This window comes from Sminthopsis crassicaudata, chromosome 3, assembly GCF_048593235.1.
Source record: "Sminthopsis crassicaudata isolate SCR6 chromosome 3, ASM4859323v1, whole genome shotgun sequence".
In the NCBI taxonomy this organism is placed as follows: domain Eukaryota; kingdom Metazoa; phylum Chordata; class Mammalia; order Dasyuromorphia; family Dasyuridae; genus Sminthopsis; species Sminthopsis crassicaudata.
Window position 1 is genome coordinate 273,964,574 of NC_133619.1, and position 26,286 is coordinate 273,990,859.

General features: G+C 33.5%; 1 protein-coding gene across 1 annotated transcript in view; it reads left to right on the forward strand.

The window, feature by feature from the left end:
• Positions 1-26,286, forward strand: part of CASK (calcium/calmodulin dependent serine protein kinase) — a 367,163-nt gene that overhangs the window by 228,280 nt on the left and 112,597 nt on the right. The window contains 4 exon segments of the mRNA XM_074300811.1: positions 7,893-8,029; positions 8,031-8,069; positions 16,470-16,592; positions 21,075-21,158. Coding sequence (XP_074156912.1) covers positions 7,893-8,029; positions 8,031-8,069; positions 16,470-16,592; positions 21,075-21,158 — 383 coding nt within the window.

The window sequence follows — 26,286 nt, forward strand, 5'->3', positions numbered from 1 at the left end:
TATACATCTTTATTTTTCTTTCTTTTGATCTACCCCACTTCTACCCCATATCTTCTTTTTCTTCAAGTTCATTCACTTTCTTTTCTCAGAGAAAGATCAGTCTGTACCTGGTACACAGAAAACAATCTCTAGGTTCATGAAATACAAACATGCTCATACAAGTCGTACAATTTCCTCTACTCTTTGTACTAATTGAGGCTTTTCAGTTTCGGTCATTATTTTTTAACTGTTTCTGGATATGTGCTTACCCTCTGACCTCATGCACTTAGTTAAAACTTTAATTATGACTTCTTATAACTTGCTTTGTCCCCTTTTCTCATTCAACACTGATTCTTTTTTTATTATTTTTTATAATTATAACATTTTTTGACAGTACATATGCATAGGTAATTTTTTTTTACACCATTATCCCTTGTACTCCCTTCTGTTACGAATTTTTCCCCTCCTTCCCTCCACCCCCTCCCATAGATGGCAGGCATTCTCATACATATTAAATATCTTATAGTATATCCTAGTTACAATATATATGTGCAGAACCGAATTTTGTTGTTGTTGTTGTTGCAAAGGAAGAATTGTATTCGGAAGATAAAAATAATCTGGGAAGAGAAACAAAACAAAACAAAAAAAACAATGCTCACAGTTTACACTCATTTCCCAGTGTTCCTTCTCTAGATGTAGCTGATTCTGTCCATCATTGATCAATTGGAATTGGATTAGCTCTTCTCTATGTTGAAGATATTCACTTCCATCAGAATACATCCTCATACAGTATCATTGTTGAAGTGTATAATGATCTCCGAGTTCTGCTCGTTTCACTCAGCATCAGTTGATGTCTCTCCAAGCCTCTCTGTATTCCTCCTGTTGGTCATTTCTTACAGAACAATAATATTCCATAACCTTCATATACCATAATTTACCCAACCATTCTCCAATTGATGGGCATTCATTCATTTTCCATTTTCTAGCCACTACAAAAAGGGCTGCCACAAACATTTTGGCATATACAGGTTCCTTTCCCTTCTTTAGTATTTCCTTGGGATATAAGCCCAGTAGTAGCACTGCTGGGTCAAAGGGTATGCACATTTTGATAACTTTTTGGGCATAATTCCAGATTGCTCTCCAGAATGGTTGGATCCTTTCACAATTCCACCAACAATGCATCAGTGTCCCAGTTTTCCCACAGCCCTTCCAACATTCATCATTATTTGTTCCTGTCATCTTAGCCAATCTGACAAATGTGTAATGATATCTCAGAGTTGTCTTAATTTGCATTTCTCTGATCAATAGTGATTTGGAACACTCTTTCATATGAGTGGAAATAGTTTTAGTTTCATCATCGTAAATTGTCTGTTCATATCCTTTGACCATTTATCAATTGGACAATTGCTTGATTTCTTATAAATTAAAGTCAATTCTCTGTATATTTTGGAGACGAAGCCTTTATCAGAACCTTAACCTCCCAATTTGTTACTTCCCTTCTAATCTTGTTTGCATTAGTTTTGTTTGTGCCGCTAGCCTCTGCAATAAGAGCCGGAAAGAGATTCAAGGAATTAGAGTAGGAAATGAGGAAATCAAACTATCACTCTTTGCAGATGACATGATGGTATATTTAGAGAACCCCAAAGACTCTGCTAAAAAGCTATCAAAAATAATTCAGAATTTTAGCAAAGTTGCAGGATACAAAATAAATCCACATAAATCCTCAGCATTTTTATATACCACCAACAAAATGCAACAACAAGAAATACAAAGAGAAATTCCATTTCAAACAAATGTTGAGAGTATAAAATATTTGGGAATCCATCTACCAAAGAATAGTCAGGAATTATATGAGAAAAATTAAAAAACACTTGCCACAAAAATAAAGTCAGATTTAAATAATTGGAAAGACATTCAGTGCTCTTGGATAGGCCGAGCGAATATAATAAAGATGACAATACTCCCCAAACTAATCTATTTATTCAGTGCTATACCAATCAGACTCCCAAGAAACTATTTTATTGACCTAGAAAAAATAACAACAAAATTCATATGGAAGAATAAAAGGTCGAGAATTGCAAGGGAACTAATGAAAAAAAAAGTCAGAGGAAGGTGGTCTAAGTGTACCTGATCTTAAAGCTATATCATATAGCAGCAATCACCAAAACCATTTGGTATTGACTAAGAAATAGACCGGTAGATCAGTGGAACAGATTAGATACAAAGGACAAAAAAGGGTACATCTATAGCAATCTAGTCTTTGACAAACCCAAAGATACCAATATTAGGGATAAAAATTCATTATTTGATAAAAAACTGTTGGGAAAACTGGAAATTAGTATGGCAGAAATTAGATATGGATCCACACTTAACACCATATACCAAGATAAGATCAAAATGGGTCCATGATTTAGGCATAAAGAATGAGATCATAAATAGATTAGAGAAACAGAAAATAGTCTACCTCTCAGACCTGTGGAGGAGGAAAGAATTTATGACCAAAGGAGAAATAGAGATCATTATTGACCACAAAATAGAAGATTTTGATTACATCAAACTAAAAGGTTTCTGTACAAATAATACTAATGCAAACAAGATTAGAAGGGAAGTAACAAATTGGGAAAATATTTTTACAGTTAAAGGTTCTGATAAAGGTCTCATTTCCAAAATATATAGAGAACTGACCCTAATTTATAAGAAATCAAACCATTCTCCAATTGATAAATGGTCAAAGGATATGAACAGACAATTCTCAGAGGAAGAAATTGAAACTATATCCACTCACATGAAAGAGTGTTCCAAATCACTACTGATCAGAGAAATGCAAATTAAGACAACTCTGAGATACCACTACACACCTGTCAGATTGGCTAAGATGACAGGAACAAATAATGATGAATGTTGGAGGGGATGTGGGAAAACTGGGACACTGATACATTGTTGGTGGAGTTGTGAAAGAGTCCAACCATTCTGAAGAGCAATTTGGAACTATGCCCAAAAAGTTATCAAACTGTGTATACCCTTTGATCCAGCATTGCTGCTATTGGGCTTATATCCCAAAGAAATACTGAGGAGGGGAAAGGGACTTGTATGTGCCAAAATGTTTGTGGCAGCTCTTTTCGTAGAAGCCAGAAACTGGAAGATAAATGGATGTCCATCAGTTGGAGAATGGTTGGGTAAATTATGGTATATGAAGGTTATGGAATATTATTGCTCTGTAAGAAATGACCAGCAGGAGGAATACAGAGAGGCTTGGAGAGACTTACATCAACTGATGCTGAGTGAAATGAGCAGAACCAGAAGATCTCTGTACACTTCAATGTTGTATGAAGATGTATTCTGATGGAAGTGGATATCTTCAACATAAAGAAGATCCAGCTCACTTCCAGTTGATCAATGATAGACAGAAACAACTACACCCAGAGAAGGAACACTGGGAAGTGAATGTAAACTGTTAGAACTACTGTCTATCTACCCAGGTTACTTATATCTTTGGAATCTAATACTTAATGTCCAACAAGAAAATGGTATCTACACACATATATTGTATCTAGGTTATATTATAACATGTAAAATATATGGGATTGCCTATCATCAAGGGGAGAGAGTAGAGGGAGGGAGGGGATAATTTGGGAAAATGAATACAAGGGATAATGTTATTAAAAAAATTACTCATGCATATATAATGTCAAAAAATTTATAAATAAAATTTTTAAAAAATAGTTTTGTTTGTGCAGAAACTTTTTAAATTTGGTGTAATCAAAATTTTCTAGTTCTCCTTTGGTCACAAATTCCTTCCTCCTCCACAAGTCTGAGAGGTAAACTATCCTATGTTCCTCTAATTTATTTATGATCTCGTTCTTTATGCCTAAATCTTGGACCCATTTTGATTTTATCTTAGTATGTGCTGTTAAATGTGGGTCCATACCTAGTTTTTACCATTCTAATTTCCAGTTTTCCCAGCAGTTTTTGTCAAATAATGAATTCTTATCCCAGAAGTTGGGATCTTTGGGTTTGTCAAACACTAGATTGCTATTTTTATTCATTATCTTGCCCTGTGAACCTAACCTATTCCACTGATCAATACCAAATGGTTTTGGTGACTGTTACTTTATAATATAGTTCTAGATCAGGTACAACTAGGCCACCTTCATTTAATTTTTTTTTCATTATTTCCTTTGAAATTCTCGACCTTTTATTCTTCCATATGAATTCTGTTGTTATTTTTTCTAGGTCATTAAAATAGTTTCTTGGGAGTCTGACTGGTATAGCACTAAATAAATAGATTAGTTTAGGGAGTATTGTCATCTTAATTATATTCGCTCGGCCTATCCAAGAGCACTCAATATCTTTCCAATTATTTAAGTCTGACTTTATTTTTGTGGCAAGTTCAACACTAATTCTAACCGTGACACCCACCTTCTCTTCAGCCTGAAAGGAACAGGTACAGCTCTTTTACCAGTTTGTTGCACTCACAAATCCCCTTTCATTTTGCTTTACCTTCCAAATACCTTTTTTTATTTATCTTGTCTTTTCTTGCCAATACCTTTTCCTTTTTCATCTTCAGTCTTCTGTTTTGAGTTTTACTCCTTAATATTCACAGATCTTCTTTAATCTTTTTTAATCTTTTTATATCCTCCTTTAATGGCCCTTGATATTGCTTTTCTGCTGGCTTCAAGTAGAATTTGACCAGTATTTGTATCTGGTTATTGTTTTCCTTTAAATTTCCTCAGTTTCTCCCAAATTGTTCTCAGATTCAACCTCTTACATACTTCAGTAGTTCAAATACCTCCAAATCATCTGCACAATTTCCTTCTCCATATTCATCTTTATGTCCTTCCCTCTTATTCTGTTTTTCCTACAATAGTCTTCAGTATCAAGTATGAAATTTAATACAGATAGACATAAGGATTCATATTAGGATTCAGAAATGAGCCGTATGAATAAAAAGATGGAGAAGACATACTTGATAACAGAATAATATGAACAGTATTAAAAGGTTTAATAAAGTAGGAGCTCAATATGAATTACTATTGAAACATGACAATGGATTAAAGTAATTTTTAGCTTTTGCTACAGTGAAATATATATATTTTTGAACAAATAAGATAATAACCTTACTGTATTCTGCTATGGCCAGATAACATCTACACTAGTGGTGTGTTTCCACATTTTAAGGTTGGACAGTAACAGGCTGAAATGTAGATACAGAAAGGTGCCCAGTAGAGGGCATAAGGGAAGAATTGAAACTATGGAATTGAATATATGGAATTCAGAGATTTTGTCATGTGGAAAGGAAATAAGACTTCCTAGTTCTTATTTTGTTCCAGAGGACAAAAATAGGAGCAATGAATGGAAGTTTCAGAGAAGAAGGAAACTTCTGGCCCAATATGAGGAAAATCCACTTAATAATTAGCATTATTCAAAGATAGAATCTTAAATTATATTTTAATAGGGAATAATGTCTATCAGCCTACAAGGAGAGATGACACTTTAGATGTAGATCTTCTGAGAAGTGCAAATCACAGTACTCAAATTCACATTTGTATATATTATTGACATCAGAGTAAAACATATCAAGGAATGGAATGCCTTTAAAGATAAGGGAGGCTTTCTTTTCCAAAAACAGCAGAAATTTCCCTTCATGATTTTGGTCATAATTGTTTTCCTCAGGGGGAATTTTATTTTCTTCAGATAATAATATCAGAAATGTAGGAATGTGTAAGCAGCCTGCAGGAAATTTTGAGTACTTAGCATAAACTAAATAAATGTTTGTTGAATTTAATTATATTGAATGCTTAAAGAATCTCAATTTAAAAGCATAAACTAAAATTAGAACATTCTACAAGAACTATGAGCCTCACTATAATTTAATCTAGCATAATATGATATTCAGTACAATATGGGTATATCTTGGATTCAGCATCTATGAAAATATTTTTCATGTCCTTCCATGCTTCTCTCTTGAATTCACCTTTTATCTGTTCATTCTTCTGTTATCATAGTTCAGTTTCTCATTACCTACCACTTCAATTAATTTTAAAATTTAAATTATTTAAACTTTCTCCCTGTCTACATTCACATCTCACTTCAATCCATACTTCTCATAAATGCGAGAACAATCATAATACATTATCACTGATTTTTTCAAAAATATTTAAGAACTTACTATTACTCCTAAAATTAAAAACACACAACACAGTGTTACAGTATAATCTGACTGAACCTTCTTCCCAGACTCATTTCATTCTATTCCCTTTCACTATATTTGAAACAGCTTAATCTATTAGCCCAGCCCTGTTCTTATTTTGATCCTCTCTCAAATCTTGATTGATACTAATTGCCCACTATGCACTACATCCACCTTCTACATGTCCACGTATTGAAATACTTCTCTTCATTCAGTATACAGTGAAATCTCAGACAACCAAAGTGTTTTGTGTGTGTTTTGTGTATATATGTGTGTGTGTGTGTGTGTGTGTGTGTGTGTGTGTGTGTGTGTGTGTGTGTGTAGTTATGCGTGTATGTGTGTTTTGTATTACTCTAGGCAGTAAGACTTCCCATTCATTATCTCTGAAACCACACTTTGAAGGCAATCACCTACAAAGACACAATAATAGGTCTGGCTATCACAAATTTTATAAAAGCCTATGGAACCAAAGTTTGACCTTCCATAAGCCATAATTTTAGATGGAAATAGCAAAGTGTGAAGTCAAATGGGGTGAAATTATGATGTTTAAAGTTTGAAGCCTGCAAATTATATGCTAGCAAAGGATTAAAAATATAGTAGCCTCATTGTAAATGTAATAACTTTATAATAAGGTTCACATCATCACTAATTTGACTGAAATTTATATTTATCAAGTCCCAGTTATGTTCAAATATGCTAGTAGGTGCTGGAGATACAAATATTATTCATTCAAAAAGCATTTGTTAAGCACCTACTATTTATAAAGCATTGTGCTAGGAATATAAAGGGAAAAAAATGAAATAGTTCTTGCCCTCAAGGTTACACTCCATTTTGGAGCGATAATATGTGTGTGATTACACACACACACACACACACACACACACACACACACACACACACACACACACAATCAAATCAATAAAAATGTAAATAAAATAAATTCAAAGTATCCACGCATTGGGAACGATCAGAAAACAACAAGTACTTATTAAGTGTCAAGTATGTGCTGGGTATTCCTGATAGAATTGGCACCTGGGCTAATCTTTGAAAGAGTCTAGAAATATCTAAGAGGCACATGTGAGAAAAGAGTACATTCTAGACTTGGGAAACAGACTATTAAGAAATATGGAGGTGAAAGATGACAATACCCTTAAGATAACTAATTTCAAGGAGATATCATGCACACAAATAGGTATGACATAAAGGTGAGGGATTGTTTTAAACAAAACACATTAAAAATGTGAGGAGGGAGAAATAATTAACTTTTTATTGGTGAAAATCAAAGAGATAATACTTGATTTCCTGAGGGAGGGAGGTTAAAAAAAAAAAAATTCTACCTGATGACTAATAAAAAATAAAAAATCCAAAAGAAGAATTCTGACAAGATTCAAGTACTTTATGATTTCCCCAGAATCAACTCGTTTGACAACCTTCTGATGTACCCCATATATTTAACAATTTTAATTCACATCTGAGAATTATCTTAGGTCCTGTTGGAGATATCAGAAAAGTAGAAGATAAGGGTCTTTGCCTTCAGAGGTTACATTGCTTACAATAGATGAAAAAAGAAGTAATTTTCACTTTGGTAATCTATGTTTATAAAAAAAGGAGAAAAAAAATAATGGTATAAAACATGTTTTGATTGTTGTATTATTTGTTGCTCTATTAATTTCAGTTTGGGAATATAAAACCTACCTCACTTTTTATTTGTTTTTCCTCATAGGACGTGTAGGAACACCTCATTTTATGGCCCCAGAAGTGGTAAAAAGAGAGCCCTATGGGAAACCTGTAGATGTCTGGGGTTGTGGGGTGATCCTTTTTATTCTTCTAAGTGGTTGTTTGCCTTTTTACGGAACCAAGGGAAAGATTGTTTGAAGGCATTATTAAAGGAAAATATAAGGTAAATAAAACATGAATGAATAATTTTCTACATTAAAATTTGCTATTAAATGATTTTTAAAATTTACTCTTTCTTTTTAGTTTGCTTATTAATTAAATTTTACAGTGATCCACAAGCTCAGTAACTTTCTTTAGCAAAGTCAATAGGTTGTGTCATAGATATATCTTGGATAAAACTAAGTATTTGGCCAACTAGAGTCATAATTTTTTTTTCTGAGTAACTACTTGCTAGCCATGGTATTATCCACGTTTATAGAAAAAGAAGTTAAGAAGGAGTTACACATTATCTCCCTAGTCTCTTTCCTTATTGTCTTTTCTTATTATTCTTTCTGTGGTATATTATTCTGTTGATTTCAATTTGCAGATAAAAAAAAAAAAAACTCACCTCACTTTTTACTTGTTTGGTTCTTTTTTAATATAAAATTTGTCAGTACAAGATTATGTTCCTCAAACTACATCTCATTAAAGTGGATCTTTCACATAATACTAGGCTCTTATAAGACTTTGGCTTTCCCAGTAATCTTGAGTAGGAACCATTAGACTTCTGAGTAGGTTTAGAGGTATTCACAAAGCCACAGTGTAGACTAGAATTTTTTTTAATAAACAATGCCATTACTTCAAAGTTGGCTACAATGAAAAGCTTTCTAAACCCAGCAAAATTAAAACCTCAGCTCTTTAAAAACATATTTAGACAATAGAATACTTGGTAAATAAAATATTTTGAATAGTATCTTGGAATTTGTTGTTTCTTGTTTTGGCCTAGGTAAAGTGACTGTTAGGTGCCTACTCCAGTCTAAAATATTGAGAATCTGAAGATAGAATTCTGGTTGAATGCCAAAATTAATTATTTAAAAAAAAAAAAAAAGATTAAACATTACTGATTACGGTTTAGTAATTTAAGGGAAAACATCTATTTTTATTAATTTTTTTATACTTAATACATACGAGGTTTTAATTCTATGTAATTTTAGCTATTTTCAGGCTTAAATTCAGTCTTGATTAGCTTAATTTTTTTTTGCCTCTTTCTGTCCTGCATAAAATATGACACTTATATTTACTTTTATATACCTAGACAGACCTGCTTTCTTTTTCATTACTTTCAAAAGTGTTATTTGTATTCTAGTATTAACTATATTATGAACATGATGTCAGATTGCACAAGGCTATTTAAAGTGATTATGGTAAGACTCAATATACCAGACTTCATTTTATTTGTTTATATGATCCCATAATTAAATACTAAAATATATCTGAACTATTATTATTAATTTGGTTGTACATTCCAACAGAGGAAACAAATTGCAATCCATGTAAACCTTCCCATCTTTTGTAACTATTTTCCCCTGTCCTCACTCATAAATTTTCCAGACTTCATCTACCCAGCGTGCTATGAACCTTCCTACTTTTTCCTGACATTGCAAAAATACAAGGAATATGCAAACTCTACCTTTTAATTCCTCTACTTTGTCATATGACCAGTTCATCTTCTTTTTCCATTATCTATTTTCCTCATGATATTCTTTGGTCAAGTTCTTCATCAAAGTTCCTTATTTGTTTATGTGGTAGCCCAGTCATATCTACCATGTGCTTCTTCATTGTCCTTTGTGTGATAGTAATTTTTGATTCCTCAGAGAGTGCAGTGGTTAAAACCATATAGCAACACTTAATATTATTAGTGCTGCTTTTTGTTTCTGAGACAAGTTTGAGATCATTCATTAAATAAGCATTATAATTTTTAGAAGGCAAGCTAACTAACCCATTCCCCTCACATTTAATTCTTTGCACTGTTTTTCCCTGATGTGTATACCATCCTGTACATTGTAATCTAGACACTAGGCCTTTACCCACTTGGCCTTTTCTGTGTTTATAATTAATCCACATACTTTGGAGTGATCAGAGATCTGTCCCAGAAGGTTCTGCTGTTATTTGGGGGTTTTATGCAAATAGCACAATTTCATTCACAAACAGGAGTGTCTAGAGTGCTTCACCATCCATTGAAAATTTCTCTTCACTTTGGACTCTTTGCTAGTTCCTCCTTCATGGCAGTGGTAAACACCTTTTGCAAGCATTTATCTCTGTTTTATGTATTTCCTGATAATTTATGATTAAAGAGTTGTCAAATAAGGTTATATCTACTGTAATATTTTTCAAGAAATCTTGAATAATTTTGAAAATCATATAGGAGACCTTATATTAAAAGAGTTTTTAAGATGTGATTTTGCTTTACCAAATCAAATTTTTAAAAAAATAATCAACAAATGGTAAGCACAATAGGTTATTTTTCCAATTATGTGACCAATATGGTCTCATAACATCTACTTCCAATAGCCTTCATGTTTGATACAAATAACCTTATCAAGGTTATTATCCATTATATATAGATAGTTCTTATAAAAACTTAGATGGGGAGGACATGTGGTCAATAGTTATTTTCTTACTTTATTTTCTCTTAAGTTCTACTTATATAATGTTCTTAATGATTTTTTGTAAATATAGAGCTGCAAAATTAGAGTCCAAGTATAGTGACTTTACCATCCTTGATGGGTTAAAAAAAAAAAAAAAAAAAAAAAAAGCTTATTGTAAAAGTAATTTTAAATAATATCCATTTTTTTCTGTGTTGTCCTTATTACATTTTTCATCCTTAAATGCTCTTGGAATGAGTTTATTTAACTGAGTCATTTAATAAGGTTTTTAAAAACTAACTTAACTGATTTATTTTCTCCTGCTTCTCTCTATTTTAGATACCCATTTTGTTCATTATTTTGTAGTTTAACTCTCTTAAAATGTTTTCTGAAATTTAGTATTTAGCAAATTTAGGTCTGTAACCTACATATGCTTTCTTCCTTTGCTATTTGGAAGAACTTTTAAACTGTCATATAAAATCCTTTCAGAGATCTACTTGAGCATATGGTTATACCAATATACTTATAAATATTAAACAATAATTAATGTTAGAGAAAGAATCAGAAGGACTTCGTGAAAATAAACAAAATGGGTTAAGATCTCTGTCAATAGAACACCTACATCACTAAGCTCAAAGATCCATTTAAATTTTGATGTATATTCCAGAAGGTGATGTGACCGTCATAGTTGCCTGATTTGCTATATGAAAATTATTTGTAGATGGTTTGATTTGCATGTTGAGTTTAATAACTAAAGTGGAGGCTTGTCCCTTTCTCATTAGGGGAATCCATTATAATCTTATTTTCTTCCTTCAAATTACAAGACTAACTAAATTGTAAAGTAATTGAACATAAAAGGATTGCAAACTATATTCACTCTTATTTCAGTAGCATGAAAGCCTAAAATGCTATGCCAGTTGGAAGCCAAATGATATTTTGTAAGAGTTATATTTACCCACATTGATGTGTCTTTGGGGAAAGGTTTTTTTTTGTTTTTTTTTTTTGTTTGTTTTTTGTTTTTTTTGGTTTTACTTCATTTAAAAGATTCATTAAATTTGAATGTATTAATAATGACTAGTCTCATGTATTTTACTTTAAAAGTATTCTCTGGTATACATTTTGAAAGTCAAATAAACTAACAAATAGTAAAATACAAGTAAAACGGGGAATAGTAATTAAATCAATTCATAACACTCAGTTTATAAAATCTGAATATTTTCATTTGATTCCACTTTAGTTATCTTGGGCGGCTACCATTAATGGTACTGGAGAGTATGCTTAGTATGAGACTAAGATTTTTTTCAATAACTTTCATTTAAAGAGCTATCAAAATGATTCAAATGAGTTATTTATCTGGAATTCTGCTTTTAATCCAGCTATTTAGCATAAGGCAATATAGTAGAAATGAGTAATTATGTTAAGTAACAGGTTAACCTTCAAATTATTAAGTACTGGTCAAATAATTTTTTGGTTTTTGGTTTTGTTTTTTAAAAGAGTATGATACTTAATCAGATATTATTATCCCCTAACATATTAATCAATAAAATGTAAATAGCTGCTAAACCACATGCCTAGTAACCCACCTCTATAAAAAATTTTATGTACATTATCTTTATACTCATCAAAAAAATTCTTGAATGGGTAAGAAAGGAACAGGCCATTTTTTTTTTTTTACAAACAATATTCTGTGATCAACCACATCTTTTCAATCACATAGTTAACTAAAAAATAAAAAAATTTAGAATCTTTTTGTGCTTATTACTTTGTTGACTATTTACAAATTGATCCTTTAAAATAAAAAGCTCCCTTAAAAGGTCTCTCTCAGCAAGGTATTGAATGTGACAAAATCACACAAGATTTCTTGAAAGACATAACAACAGATATTCCCCATGGGTAATAAGTTCCCTTTGTATTCTCCTGTTTGTGAATAATAATATACGGAATTCATCAAGGCTAAGAACACTTTAAAACCTACAACTTGAATCTTTAATAACATTAAAGTATTTGGCTTCTTAAACTATAAAAACCAAGAAGGTAAAGTATTTCTTAATATTAGCTATGAAGGATTGTTTAGTGGCCATTCCATAAATCTGGTCCATCAGTACATATATCTTGAAGCTCTGGATGTACAATGAACTGATGAATTGGATTGAATTGACTAAAAAATGTATAGTGGTAAGAACATTTTCTTGGAAAATGTTATTGACAACATTTTGTTTTTACATTTCAATGTGTTTTTCCCCTAGTCTCTTTCCTAGAAAATCTTATATTATTATGAAGGATGAAAAATTAGTGAGAGGGGGTGGCGATAATTAACCAACACACCAACTAATTATATATAGTGTTCCATACCAAATCTTTTACCTCTGTAAAGAAGGCAGGGAGTGCACAGTACTCCGAATGACCCTAGGCTTCTCATGAAAGGTCTATGAAATCCCTTCTAATTCCAACTCTATGGTCCTTTGTTCTCTACAAAGTTAAGCATCCGTTAAGATAAGTTTTATCTTTGAAGTAAGTTTTCCGGGAATGCAACTCTGCCATAAGTTTGAATACGGTAATTTTGATTCCCTCAATGTGTAGAAATAGTAGAGAGAGAATTAAAAGAGAAAGAATTAAACAAGTATACATAAATACCATAATATGGAAATAGAATATACATCAAAATTCATTTCTTTGCCATAACTTAAAAAGGAATAATTTATGTTCTAGAAGATAGATTGCCAGAATAAGATTCATGTTCTCTTCCTGATTCTATTACTGATTTAGTGATTAGAGACAAGTAACTTTATCTCTGTGGTCCCAGTTTCAGCATAAAATGGTGATAAATGTATTCTAGAGAACATTGTTATAGCAGATTAATTATTCCAAAGGGTCTGCCAAAATAACCAACTCTATATATAGCTTCAAGCATTTTTTATTACCTTTGAAGTAATTATTATAAGTTAGATCATCCATATCAAGAACCTTAAAAAGATTGTCATATGATCACAATTAAGCATCCAGAGCTGAGATTTAAAATCAGGCCTCTTTGATACTAAGCTCAATCCCTTTCCACATTCAATATCTTTTCTTAGGCCTAGAAAACTTAAGTTGAGCCCGTTTTGATCTCTCTTCACTCTTCCCCAACTTCTTTGGAAGTACAGGAAGGTTCTTAAGCTGATGTGAATTGAATGGCATTTTACATCCTATTTAGCTTTCTGTAATTCTGTGAAATTTTTCTAGTCTACTTTGCCTGGATCTTGCCTTTGCCCTCATCACTCAGCAATAATATATACTTTATAATAAATATTTGTTGACTGAATTAAAAAAAGGACAGATATGAGGGAAAGTCCATAAATAATACAATGATACTTGGCAACTGAGTAGAAAAGGAGTTTAAGGAAGATGAAATGACTTAAAGATTGGGAATCTAGATGACTGGAAAAATGATAGGGACATGAATAGAAATAGGAAAGTTTGGAAGACAGAAGATTGGGGAATAGGTAAAGTATAAATACAAAGTGTTAAATAGGACATAATGACTTTATTATCCCTAAGAAGATCCTGGTGGAAATGTCCATTGAGAAGCTGGTAATACAGAGCTGAAGTCAGATAACATTGCAGGTTTTGATAGTTGAATGTATAAAATTAGCCACTGAATTTTAGATTAATCAGATTATCTAAGGAAGTGCTTATCCAAGAGAAAGAGATAAGAGCCTAAGATAGAAACATGAGTAATGTTCAATGAATAATGCTTACTAATAGCAAGTAACTGAAAAGGAATGGTGAGGAAGGAACAAGGAAGAAGTATGAGGACTAAGAAAAGACCATTAGATTTACTAAGAGATCTTTGGAGAGAATTAGGTTCATTACTGTGGCAGGGTTAAAAGCCAGAAAGAGAGCAAATTGGGCATAGTGAGTGCTAACAACTCTTTCTAGGAGTTTGGCTTTCATAGAAAAGATATAAGATGGTAGCTTGAAAGTGACAGGTGAAAAGAAGAGACTCATGTTATAGATCAGTGGTCCTCAAACTTTTTAAGTGGGGGGCCAGTTCACTGTCCCTCAGATTGTTGGAGGGCCGGACTATAGTAAAAACAAAAACTCACACTCTGTTTCCACCCCTCAGCCCATATGTCATAACCCAGCAGGCCGCATCTGGCCCGCGGGCTGTAGTTTGAGAACCCTTGTTATAGATGGTTGGAAATTAACCATGAGTGAGGAAAGATTAAAAGTGGAATGAAAGGAGATCAAGGACACTTAAAACTTAGCAAAGAGAAGGATCATCTCTCCAGAGACTGGAGCAAAAGAGAAGATGACTGATTATGAAATGGGTGTTTGAACTAAAGAACTTGAGAGAAGGGGAACTCACAGTAGATAGCATCTATTTTCTTTGGAAAAAGGAGTCAAAGCACTTTGTTGATTGGGATACAAGGAGTGATATAGGTAATATGAAGAGAAGATCAGGGAGGGAATTCTCAACTTAGGCTATGGAACAAGGGGATAAGAGGAAAGTATGAGCATGGTGCTTTCCAGGGAAATAATAAGTTAATAGGAGATATCTACTCCCACAGTCCTGTGATAACAGCATGAAGTCATTGTAATCCTTGATTACCTTTAATTCCCAGAAGACTCCAGGGTCTCTTATAGTTCTTATATTCCTAGAATAAAAAATAAAATGGTGATCAGGTACCTGATGATACTAAGCTCATGCATTACATCATCTCCCTCCAACTCTTCTCAAGATAGCAGAGGATGAGACATATCATGCAAATATACATGGTGTGGTCACTCAGCTCCCACTTTGAGTCCCCCAAAGCAAAGCTTTCCCCATTACATTAAGGATGCTAAGGCACAGTATCGGAAATACTTTAGAGGTCTTTTGATAGCAGCACCTTTGCTGCCCTTAAATACCTGAGACAATGTTTTATCTTGGTGATATTGCTTAGCTGCTAACATGCTAATTCTCCAGTCTCCAAAGAATGAAAGTCATCCAGAAGGCTGTGGGGAAACCCATGGTTGTTGTTAGTAAGCTACAGCATATTACCAGCAATAATTTGAAAGCAATAATATCATAAAAGTATCATCCAGGTAGTGTATAAATAAGAAGGTGGTGGATTGATCATATAGCAATAGAAAAGATATAATACATGGACAGCCCAAATTTTATTTCTTTAAACTTAGCTTAAGGCCCAACTCTGTGGCAACCACGTTAGCACCCTGGATACTTTAGAATCAACCGGAGTCCGGATAAAGTAAAAGTCTTTATTCTAGGTCTTTAGCGGTAGAAGTGAAGAGAGTGGACACGTAGGATCTCCTCACCTCTTTGTCACTCTCAAGGAAGTCTCATTCCACCTCCTAGTCCCTCCCACAATTCTCTGTATACACCAAACAATTGGGCCAGCACAGGATAGTGGGAAGGGCCATTTTTCAAGCATATTCTTATAGAGTATTGTCTAATCGTTATTAATTAGCCTCAAGTACTCAATTGTCCCAACTCAGTGCATTGACTCAAGAGTTTCAGCCCCTTATACAACTCCTTTAAAGTATTCCTCTCTTGTTCAGCTAGTAAAGTTCTCCTAGAACATAAGCTCCTTAAAGTCTGGGATTATCATTTTTGTCTTTGTATCCTCAAAAATGAGTACAATATCTTGCACTTGGTAGACATTTAATAAATATTTATTGTTTTCTAGATAGGAACTTAAAACTGGAAACAAGGAGTGTAAGTACTACAACTGGAATGTACTTTGAATATATGTGAGTTTATATAACAGCGTGGGCAAACTTTAAAAGATTTTTCCATTAAGTATACATTTCATGTATACAAAAGTGAAATAAATATATTCCACTTCTGCTTCATCACAAGGCAAGCCCTTGGATGGGTTCTGGGCCAGTGGGGGTTTTTTGGGCACTTTTATTCACATTATACTATAGTGGAATTATAGTAATTGTTAATATCTCATTGAGGTTGGTTGTTTCCTTTAAATGATTGGCTATATCATTTTATCTTTAATATTTTTCAGATGAATCCCAGGCAGTGGAGCCATATCTCTGAAAGTGCCAAAGACTTGGTTCGCCGAATGTTGATGCTGGATCCAGCTGAAAGGATAACAGTCTATGAGGCACTTAATCATCCTTGGCTTAAGGTAGAGAAAAGAGGAATCAGAACTTCATGTAATAGGCTCTGTCCTTAGAAGAATTTGAATTTTATTTCAACTATTTTACTTTCTGCCTTATCAAATCTTCAGGAGAGAAGGAAATGTGGGGGTGCAAGTGGAGAATTAAAGATTGAGGTCAGGAAAAGCTGCATAACAATTATATCTGTACAGAAGTGGAATAGGCTACCTTTGAGACTTGGTGGGTCCCTCCAACTTGTTATAGAGGGAATTTTTTATATATGAGTTTCTCTGAGGTTTCTTTCATAATTCTTACAAAAAAGGAAAAAGGCACTGCCATGCAATCAAGTGAATGTTTAAGTGGCACTGAGAAAATGTATTTACACATGACAGAGCAGTAGTACAAAGAGATTCATAATTTATTTTTGGATGAATAATATATACAGAAATGCTACAAGAGTGTGATGAGAGAGGCAGAGCCAGAGAAAGGAGAGAAGAGGTCCTGGAGTCATTTTGTCCTAGAAGAAAAGGGTTCCCAGAGTCACTTGTCTTCTCAGTGTACTTAAATCATACCAGGAAGGGTAATGGGATTTAGCTAGGGGAAAGTTCTACCCTAATAATTTATATTCAGTTGTCTTAATTTAAGGTCAAGTATTTTGTCTTATTTGCTAAAGGAGAGAAGCATATTTATATAATTTTAAACTGCCTTTGTAAAGGCTTTCTTGCAGGAATTAGACATTCATATTTTTCTGTCCTTGTGTTTTTGGGTCAACTAAGTTAGCTAAATTAGTGATTATAGCATATATTTTGTAATCCCAGCAGTACAAGGTACCTGAGACAGAATTTGATCAACTTTTATAACATTATTCTCAACCATTTGGGTCTCTGAATTCTGTATTTCAAAAGATGCCATCTTGTGAATGAAAGTTTGGCAACATTAAGGTAAATGGGAATAACTAGGAGTTATTTTTAAGGTGATTTTTACAATATTATAGTTTTAGTTTCATATATGTATATGTGTGTGTGTATATATATATATATATGTATGTATATATAAAATGGGAAAATATTCTATCTTTAATAAACTATTTTAACTTAATTAGACTTGGACTCCTAAAATTATTTTGGAGATCCCCATATTTTAATTAATTATTGAGTCTAATTAATATGAAACAAGAATCAAACAGGAAATTTTTACATTTTTTGTTCTCTTAAGGCTGCTGCAAGTATGTTCTTTCCTTTGTTCAATGGTGAGATGAAGTAAATTGTTTTATTTTAATGTGTAATCTGAAGTTTAATTTCATATTTATTAAATTTAGTAAGTTGGTGAAATATATACTCAGTTATGTATATATGTGGATGTGGGTGTGTGTATATATATCTTATACTTATTCAACTGTCACTTGTAATTCATAAGAAAAAACATCATGAGATTTTATTATATGTGTTCCATTTTATAATATGTTTTTATCTTGAACTTGAGTTTTCATTATTTCATTATATTATTGTAATTGTTAAATTAATATTTTTTTTGGCTTGAGGAAAAAAAGTTATTGTTTCATGTTATTTTAGCTAGAAGACAAAATCAAGATGTCAAGATGAAAAAGTTTTCTTTGGGCATAAAATTTTCCCTCCTAAACATAGAAATAAAATCAGTCAAGCACTTATTAACCATATACTATATAGGACAGGCTATGTACAACATATTAGTAGTACACAAGACAAAAAAGTTTGACTCCTGTTCTCATGGCATTTATTTTTTTTTTTTTCATTTTTGTTTTGTTTGTTCTGTTTTGTTTTCCAGTGGGGCTAGGGGAGAACTATAAGTATGTGGCCATATAAGTAATGGACCCGAACCCTAAAGATATTTTAGGCATCGGGCCAATTTGTGCAAATATATGAAAATAGGAGATGGAATGCCATGCATAGGCAATAGCAGAAAACCCAATTTGACTTGGAACATACAGTATGCAAATAATTTATAAACTATCTGGAAAGATAACTTCCTTTTATTATACAGGCAATAGAGAGCTACTGAAGTTTTAAGGGAATTGGCATAGTTATAATAAAAGCATCATTTGCCTTCTAAAAAAAAATTAGTTTATTCAGTTTTAATCAATAGGTTTATCCTCTAGGAATTTTATCATTGAATATTTCCTCTGCCATCAGAATTCTTTCCTAAACTAAGGGAGAAAATTTGATCTCATAAATATCATTTGAGATTGTGTGGGCTAAAACCCAAAAGTAGAATAACTATGTGAGGAAAATTTAAGGGGAGGAAAGAAGAATGGAAGGGGAGAGAACATGATGGAAAACATTTGGTCCATTGAGGCAGAAGCAAAACAAAAGCAATTTCGTCATCACAATATACTAAAGAGTACCTGAATAACCAGAGGAAATAAGTAAGGCATTTGGAAAATCAATCATGTGCCCGACACAGAATTATTGCTACATGGTGAGAAGGCCCCTAGAGGTACAGCTGACACAGCTTCAGCTCTGAAGTCAGGAGGGCTTGTGTTCAAATTCAACCTTGGACACTTACCACTTACTAATTACCACATATAATTATGTCACTTAACATATGTATTAGTCACTTAACCCCAATTGCCTCACCCCCCCAAAAAAAAACACAATTATTTTAGGAGAAGGGACAGGGTATTTATTGGGAAAGAGATGAATCAAAGGATGCTTGGGGCTTGCCATGTAAGTGGACAGATGACCAAATAAAGAAGACAGAACTCCTTGATTCTAATATTGTTTGTTTTATCTGTCAAAGCTAATGTCCTTACGTGTTACTAAACAGAAATGGCTAATAGGGAGGTGATGCACATAATAAGTAAGGAGATTTTAAGAAAGCTTCTCAACAGCCTTGATTAATTCGTAGCCCAGCTCACCCAGATGAATGATATCCTCAGGTAGTTAAAGAATTGATAGCTTTATTTGCTAAGCCACTGAAGCAATAGTTGAAAGATCACAGAGACTAGGAAAAGTATTAAAAGAGCTGAAGTCCAGATATCCCAGGGCAATTAAAGTGCAAACTATGTTATAGGCCAGTAAACTTGACTTACATTGCCAGAAAATTCTAGGAATTGGTTATTAAAATGATGGAGTCTTGACCATCATATGTAAAGGAAGCAGTAATTGCAAAGAGCGAGTATCATTAGAACAGAGTTTACATGGAGTTCATTTCCTTTTTCGATATGTAGTTGTTATTCTGTAGACATAACTTATCCAGATTTTAGGGTAAGACTGATAAGATAGCTGGTACCGTTCTTGTGAGAAAAATGGAAAGATAGATTAGACAGTACTAAATTCGATGCACAATATGTTGAATGTACATTCAAAGTATAGTCATTAACAATTCTCTATCAAGTTGGAAAAAGATGTCCCTTGAAGAAGACTTCTAAGAAACTGTTCTTGGTACTGTGCTGTTTTAAAATTCTTATTGATGACTTGGATGAAGAAATAAATGACATACTTTTTTAAATTTACAAATGCCACAAAACTGGGAGGGATAGCTAATAAAATGGAGAGTAGTCTAGATCTAAACAAATGTTTACAGGCCAGAACAGAGGGATGAATCCACTTAGATTAAATTTATTAGGAATAAATAAAAAGTCTTCTGCTTGGGTTCAGATAGACTTTATAGATGGGGGAAGCATATAGCAGTTGGCCTACAAAAGATTTGAAAGTTTTACTGTGTCAGTAATCTGTAAGTTAAGTTAAAAAGCAAAGCTGGAGTTAAAAAAAAAAAAAGAAAGAAAGAAAAAAAAAGCTAATTCTGTCTTCATTGAACATATTTTAACAGATGTTCATAGGACTATAGATTTAGATTTAGAAAGGACCTTGAAAGATATCTATCTCATTCTCTTCCATTCTATTCTTAATTACATCCACAGTTGCATCACTTTATGGATGATGAGACTGGAGCCCAGAAAAAATTAAATGATTTGTTCAAGTTTACAGATAATAAGTGCCAGAGCCAGGACTTCAAGTTTGTCACCCTATCTACTATGCCATTAAATTGGGAAGAAAATTATACTCAACTTAATTCTAGGATTTTATAATTAGATTAAATTGCTCGTTTATACCAATGGACTTTTGATAACACAGCTTATAGTGTGACCGGGATAATACTGTAAATATTGCATGGTTTGAATTAATCTGTGTATTTTGGCAGAAACTAACCCAAGCCCAATTTTAAATAGCCATAGTAATTATGAATAACTTGTGTTATTTAAGCCATGTAATTATAAAACTAAAAATGCATTATTCAAAAAAAAACCATTGTCTTTTTATATCCTGATTTCATTATTGAAAATACAAAATACCATTTTCATTTCAATCTTGAACTCTTTCCCTCTTTGTGTAGACTAAGCTGGTTTGTATCTTTTTAATAAAATTAATATAAATTTTCAGTCATCTGTTACATTGACTTTGCAGTTTGATACTGACAAAATTTCTTCACTTTTCCATGTGATTTAATATTGGTAAACGTGTTGTCTCTCATAGGAGAGAGATCGCTATGCCTACAAGATTCATCTTCCTGAAACAGTAGAGCAACTGCGGAAATTCAATGCAAGGAGGAAACTAAAGGTAAGATTTATAAAAATTAATGAAGACAAAGTAACCCAATTAATATTACTAGTTTCTTGTGTAAACCATATGAAAAAAAATTTGAAAAATTTACAAAAATTTACAAATCACTAGTAATTAGAAATGCAAGTTAATGCAACTTTTACATTTGAAATTATAATTACTTTTAGGATTCATTATATCTTATTTTCATTCATTGCCCTCTTGATTTATCACAGTCTTTGTTTACAATTCCAGATAATCACAAGGTATGGATAAGGAATACCTTATACTAAATTAAAGATGTTACTTGGTCCTCTTTAATCTCATGGAAGATGAAATTCAGTAACTTTAAAACTATCAATACTCATTTGTTGAATGTTTGTTTTATTGATAAATTAAATAAATGGCCTATATACTGGGTAGATTCTGAGTACTTTTAAGAAGTAGTTGAATAGAGGCAGCTAGGTGGTGCAGTGGATAGAGCACCAGCCCTGAAGTTAGGAGGCCCTGAATTAAAATCTGGTCTCAGACACTTCATACTTCCTAAACAAGTTACTTACCTCAGTCCAAAAAAAAAAAAAAAAAGTATTTGAATATAGTTCAGTGAAAATGGCATTGTACTGATAGTGAAAATTAGTATTAGGTAACCACTGCAAAGCAACTCAATAAAATTCTCAGGATGCTGCCCCTCCAGGCAGAATTTCTAGATGGTTGCTTATTCCATAGGTGTCCTACAGGGGTACTGACCCTTCCTCTATTCAATCAATTAATAAATATTTAGTAAGTGTATTGCTGTATGCCAGATACTGTGCTAAGCACTAAGGGCACAAATACAAAAAAGGGAAGACAATGCAAGAGGAAAACTTTGTTTTAACTATTTTAGTAGAGGATGGCTTATCAAAGCAGAACTTATTCTAATCACAAAATCCACACCTCTTCTAACTTCCCTGTTATTGTTCAAAATACTGCCATCTTTCTGGTAAGCTGCTAACCTTCATGTTATGCTTAACTCCCAATTTTTCTAATTGTCCAATCTACAGCAGATGTGTCCCTCCTCTCTCTGCACTGGGTTTCCTTCCCAGCTTAGACCCCAGCCCAGGCATCTAGCATTTCCCTCCTGGAATCCTTGGTTTATTGCTTGAGGCCTTTCTGGTTCCCTAGTGCTAGAGATCCTCCTCCTCCCAAGTCTACTTTATATGCACATATTATCTCAATCATGAAGATGTACAGACCTTGTAGTTGGGACTGCTTTGATTTTTCCTTGGTTTCACAGCACCTGGCATAGTACCTGAGCTCCAAATCAATACTTCATATTTATCTTTTTGTTCTATGTGTATTGTTTTTATTACTTGAGACTAGTCTCCAAATGAATGCCATATCTGAACATATCTAACTTTGTAACTATGGATTAGTTTAAGTATTAAAAGGATCTTATTTAATATCCACCATTTCACTGAGAGACACTACTATTCAAAAATAACATAGAAAGCAGGATTGTTGGGTACACCTATGATCCCTACATCTTGGAAGCTGAATCTGGCTCTTGAGTTTTGGAGTTTAGAATTGCAGTGGGCTAAACCGAATGAGTATCTATGACTAATTCATCATTTAATATGGTAATCCTCCAGACACGGGACTCCCAATTTGCCTAACTTCTGGCTCCCCCAGACTTTCTCCATGATAGTCCAGAAACTTCATGACCCTGAAAGTTCACTGCTTTCTTGGACTTCACACCCTTATTGACTTTTCACCCTTGTGGCTCTTCTCTTTGATTGACTGGTTCCTCACAAAATTTTAAAAGGATGCCCAGACCAACCATGCTTTCTTCCCTGCAAGCTGTACTCTGATTCACCTAGATGTTCTCCACAATACCCCATGTTGGGGTCTTCTCTCTTTTTCAGCTTCATTGTTGTCTTCCTCCATTAGAATGTAAGCTTCTCTAAGGCAGGAACTCTTTCTACTTGTATTTTTATTCCCAGAACTTGGCACAATACCTGGACATAGTAATTGCCTAATAAAATGCTTGTTGCCTTGACTTGTTTAACTTTGATGAGAAAGATACATGAAACCCACAATAAGTCCAGGGAATTATATGTATATATACATGAATTAGTGAAGGAAAGAAAAAGCATTTAATAAGCACTTACTCTGTCAAGCATTGTAATAAATGTTGGGGATACATATGTAAAAGTGAAACAATCCTTTTTCTTATAGAACTTATATTCCAATTAAGGACGATAACAGATATAGAAGGGGTCAGCTACAAGAAGAACAGAGTTGAAGATGCCTTAACTCCCCCTTATTAACCAGTTTGTTGCCAAGGCCTATCAATTTTTACCTTCAACAAGTATCTTGAATAGACTTCTTTCTCTTCTCCAACAGTTACATATAGTATATAGCAGTAGGTCTTCCTACCACAAGTCTCTCCCCTCAGGTGTCAAATGTCCTAAAAGCCCAAGTATCTTCCTCCCCCCTCCCTCCCTCCTTGTTCCTCACTCCCTCCTTTGCCCCTTTCTCTGTCTCCGTATCTCTCTCCCTCTCCCTCTTTCCTCTCCTTCCTCCTCCCTTTCTCTATCCTTCCCTCTCTCATACTCACCTACTAATCCTCCGTGCCCCAAAAATCATTAGTGGCTCCTTATCACCTCCAGTATCAAATATAAAATCCTCTATTTGGCATTCAAACCCTTTCATAACCTGACCCCTTTCTTCCTTTCCTTCTTATCCCTTAACCCCCCTTGTAGGGGCTTCCTTGCCGCTTGCTCACACAAGAGACTCCATCTCTTCACTTCGGCCATGTTTACTCTCTTCCTCCCAGGCATGGAATATTCTATTTCTTCATCTTCACCTCCTGGCATTCCTGACTTCCTTCAAATTCCAGCTATGCTGGTACCTTCCTTCTGTTGATTATTTCTAGTTAGTCCTGTACATAGTTGTTTACATGCTGTCTCCCTCTTTAGACTGTGGGCTCCTTGAGGGCAGAAATTGTATTTTTCATTTATTGTACCCCCAGCACTTAGCATAGTGACTAGCATATAATAGCTGTTTAATTAATGTTGATTGCCTACCAGAAGGTACAGTAGTGGGGAGAGAGAGAAGAACCAAAGCCCAGGGATATTTAGAGTTTGACAGGGAATAGTAGTAGGACAAATTGCAAATCCTAGTAATTTTTGGATAATAATGGCAGAGCACATAAGACCTAGTGATCTTCTGTTTTCCTGAAGAGATATAGTTAATTACTCATCACCAAAGTGAGATGGGCAGCCATATCCATCTATGATCTGTGGGATCTGGGTAGGCAGGAGTGGGTGGAATATTGAGAAAGAGATTTCAATAAACCTAATCATCTGGGTTCTCTGGTACTCTTTGAGATCTCAGAGGGAAAGGAGTATGTTGGAATTGGCGATGGGAAGAATTATTTCCACATATAAAGGGAATGTTTCACATAAGATGAGAATTGAATCTTTGTTTTCAAACATTTCTAAGTGTTCTCAGCAAAATAAGGAAGATTAGAGGATGATTGACTTTGAGTAATGATGTAATAAACTCATTTGGACATGTTTATTCTGATATGTAAAGAATCCAAAATCCAATCACATGGAAATTTCTAGTAATAAATGAATGATTTGTGACTGCAATTTAGGAAAGATGATATTTCAACCAGTGAGAACTGGTAAGATCATAAGAGAAAAGATAGAGAAAATAGAATAATATCCAGAAAATGGCTTTGGAGGAATTTCATATTTGATAGGCAATTGAAATTCCATAAAGGAAACTGGAATATTTGCTAATATAGAATGAAACCCAAGAAAAAAACAGTGCCCTGAAAATCAGAGGTATAGTGAGAAAGAGGAGAGTATGATATGCCACATAAAAAGCTACAAAGTGATTTAGCAGGAGGACAGAGAAAAGGCCATGGGATTTAGCAGCTGTGAGATGACTAGTTTGAAAGAAGAATTTCAGTTGAATGATAAGATTGAAAATAGATGTGAAGGAATTTAGAAATGAATGAGAGATGAGGAAATGGAAGTGACAAACAGTTATAGAAGTTGGCTGTGAAAGAAAAAAAAAAAGATTAAAAATTAGCTTGAAGAGATAGCAGAGTCCAGTAAAAGTCTTTCCAGGATGGAGAAAGCTGGGCATGTTTGTAGGGAAGGAGCCAAGTCAGTTCAGAGAGATCAAAAATCAGTTGACCAGTCAACTGGCATTTATTATCCATCGACTAAATACTAGACACTAAGGATACAAATAGAAAAGTAAAATTGTCCCTGCCCCCAGAAACGTATGGTCTACTTACGAGAAATACACTACATGTTGGGGAATGGTAACCAGGGAATGGAATTTAGATGAAGGCAATCATATATATTATGAGTAGAGACATAAGACATTCCATTTTCATGACTTTCTAGTAGAAATTCAAATAAAAGTAACCCCTAGCTTTTTCCTCATATCTCAACAAATTTGAAAGGATGACTGAAGAATAAAATATGAGTATTTGAAGAGGTAGTAGGTAGATAGGCACTTCAATGCAATATTGGTGGAGTTATGATTTGATCTAAACATCCTGAGAAGCAATGTGGAATTATGCTGAAAAGATAACAGAAATGTCCATTTGTTTTGAACCAAAATTGCTACTGCTAGGCAGATGTTCCAGAGAGATCAGATTCAGAATGGTCTCGTATGCACACCACTGTCGTAATATCACTTATTGTGGTAACAAAGAATTTTAATCAGAATGTGTTCATCAGATTGAGCAACAGCTAAACAAAATTTATATGGAGAAGAGTATCACAGTGTGGTAAAAAATAATGAATTTGACTAATTCAGAGAAGCATGGGAAGATTGACATATTGATGCAGAGTGAAATAAGCTGAAAAAGAATAGTGAAAAAAAATAAGAACAACAAATCACCATATTCTTTGAAATTATAATGACTGAGCTTGATTCTAGATAAGTTAGAAAAAATTAACCTTCCTCCATTCATTGTGAAAGTATGGGGTATTCTGAGTGGAATATTGCATATATTATTAAATTTGGTTGACATCATCCTACATTGATTTTCCCTTTTATCTTTTTTAATCAATGGTGGGAAGAAATGTATTCATAACTGAAATTGATATAAAAACAAAAAACATTAATAAAAATAAGG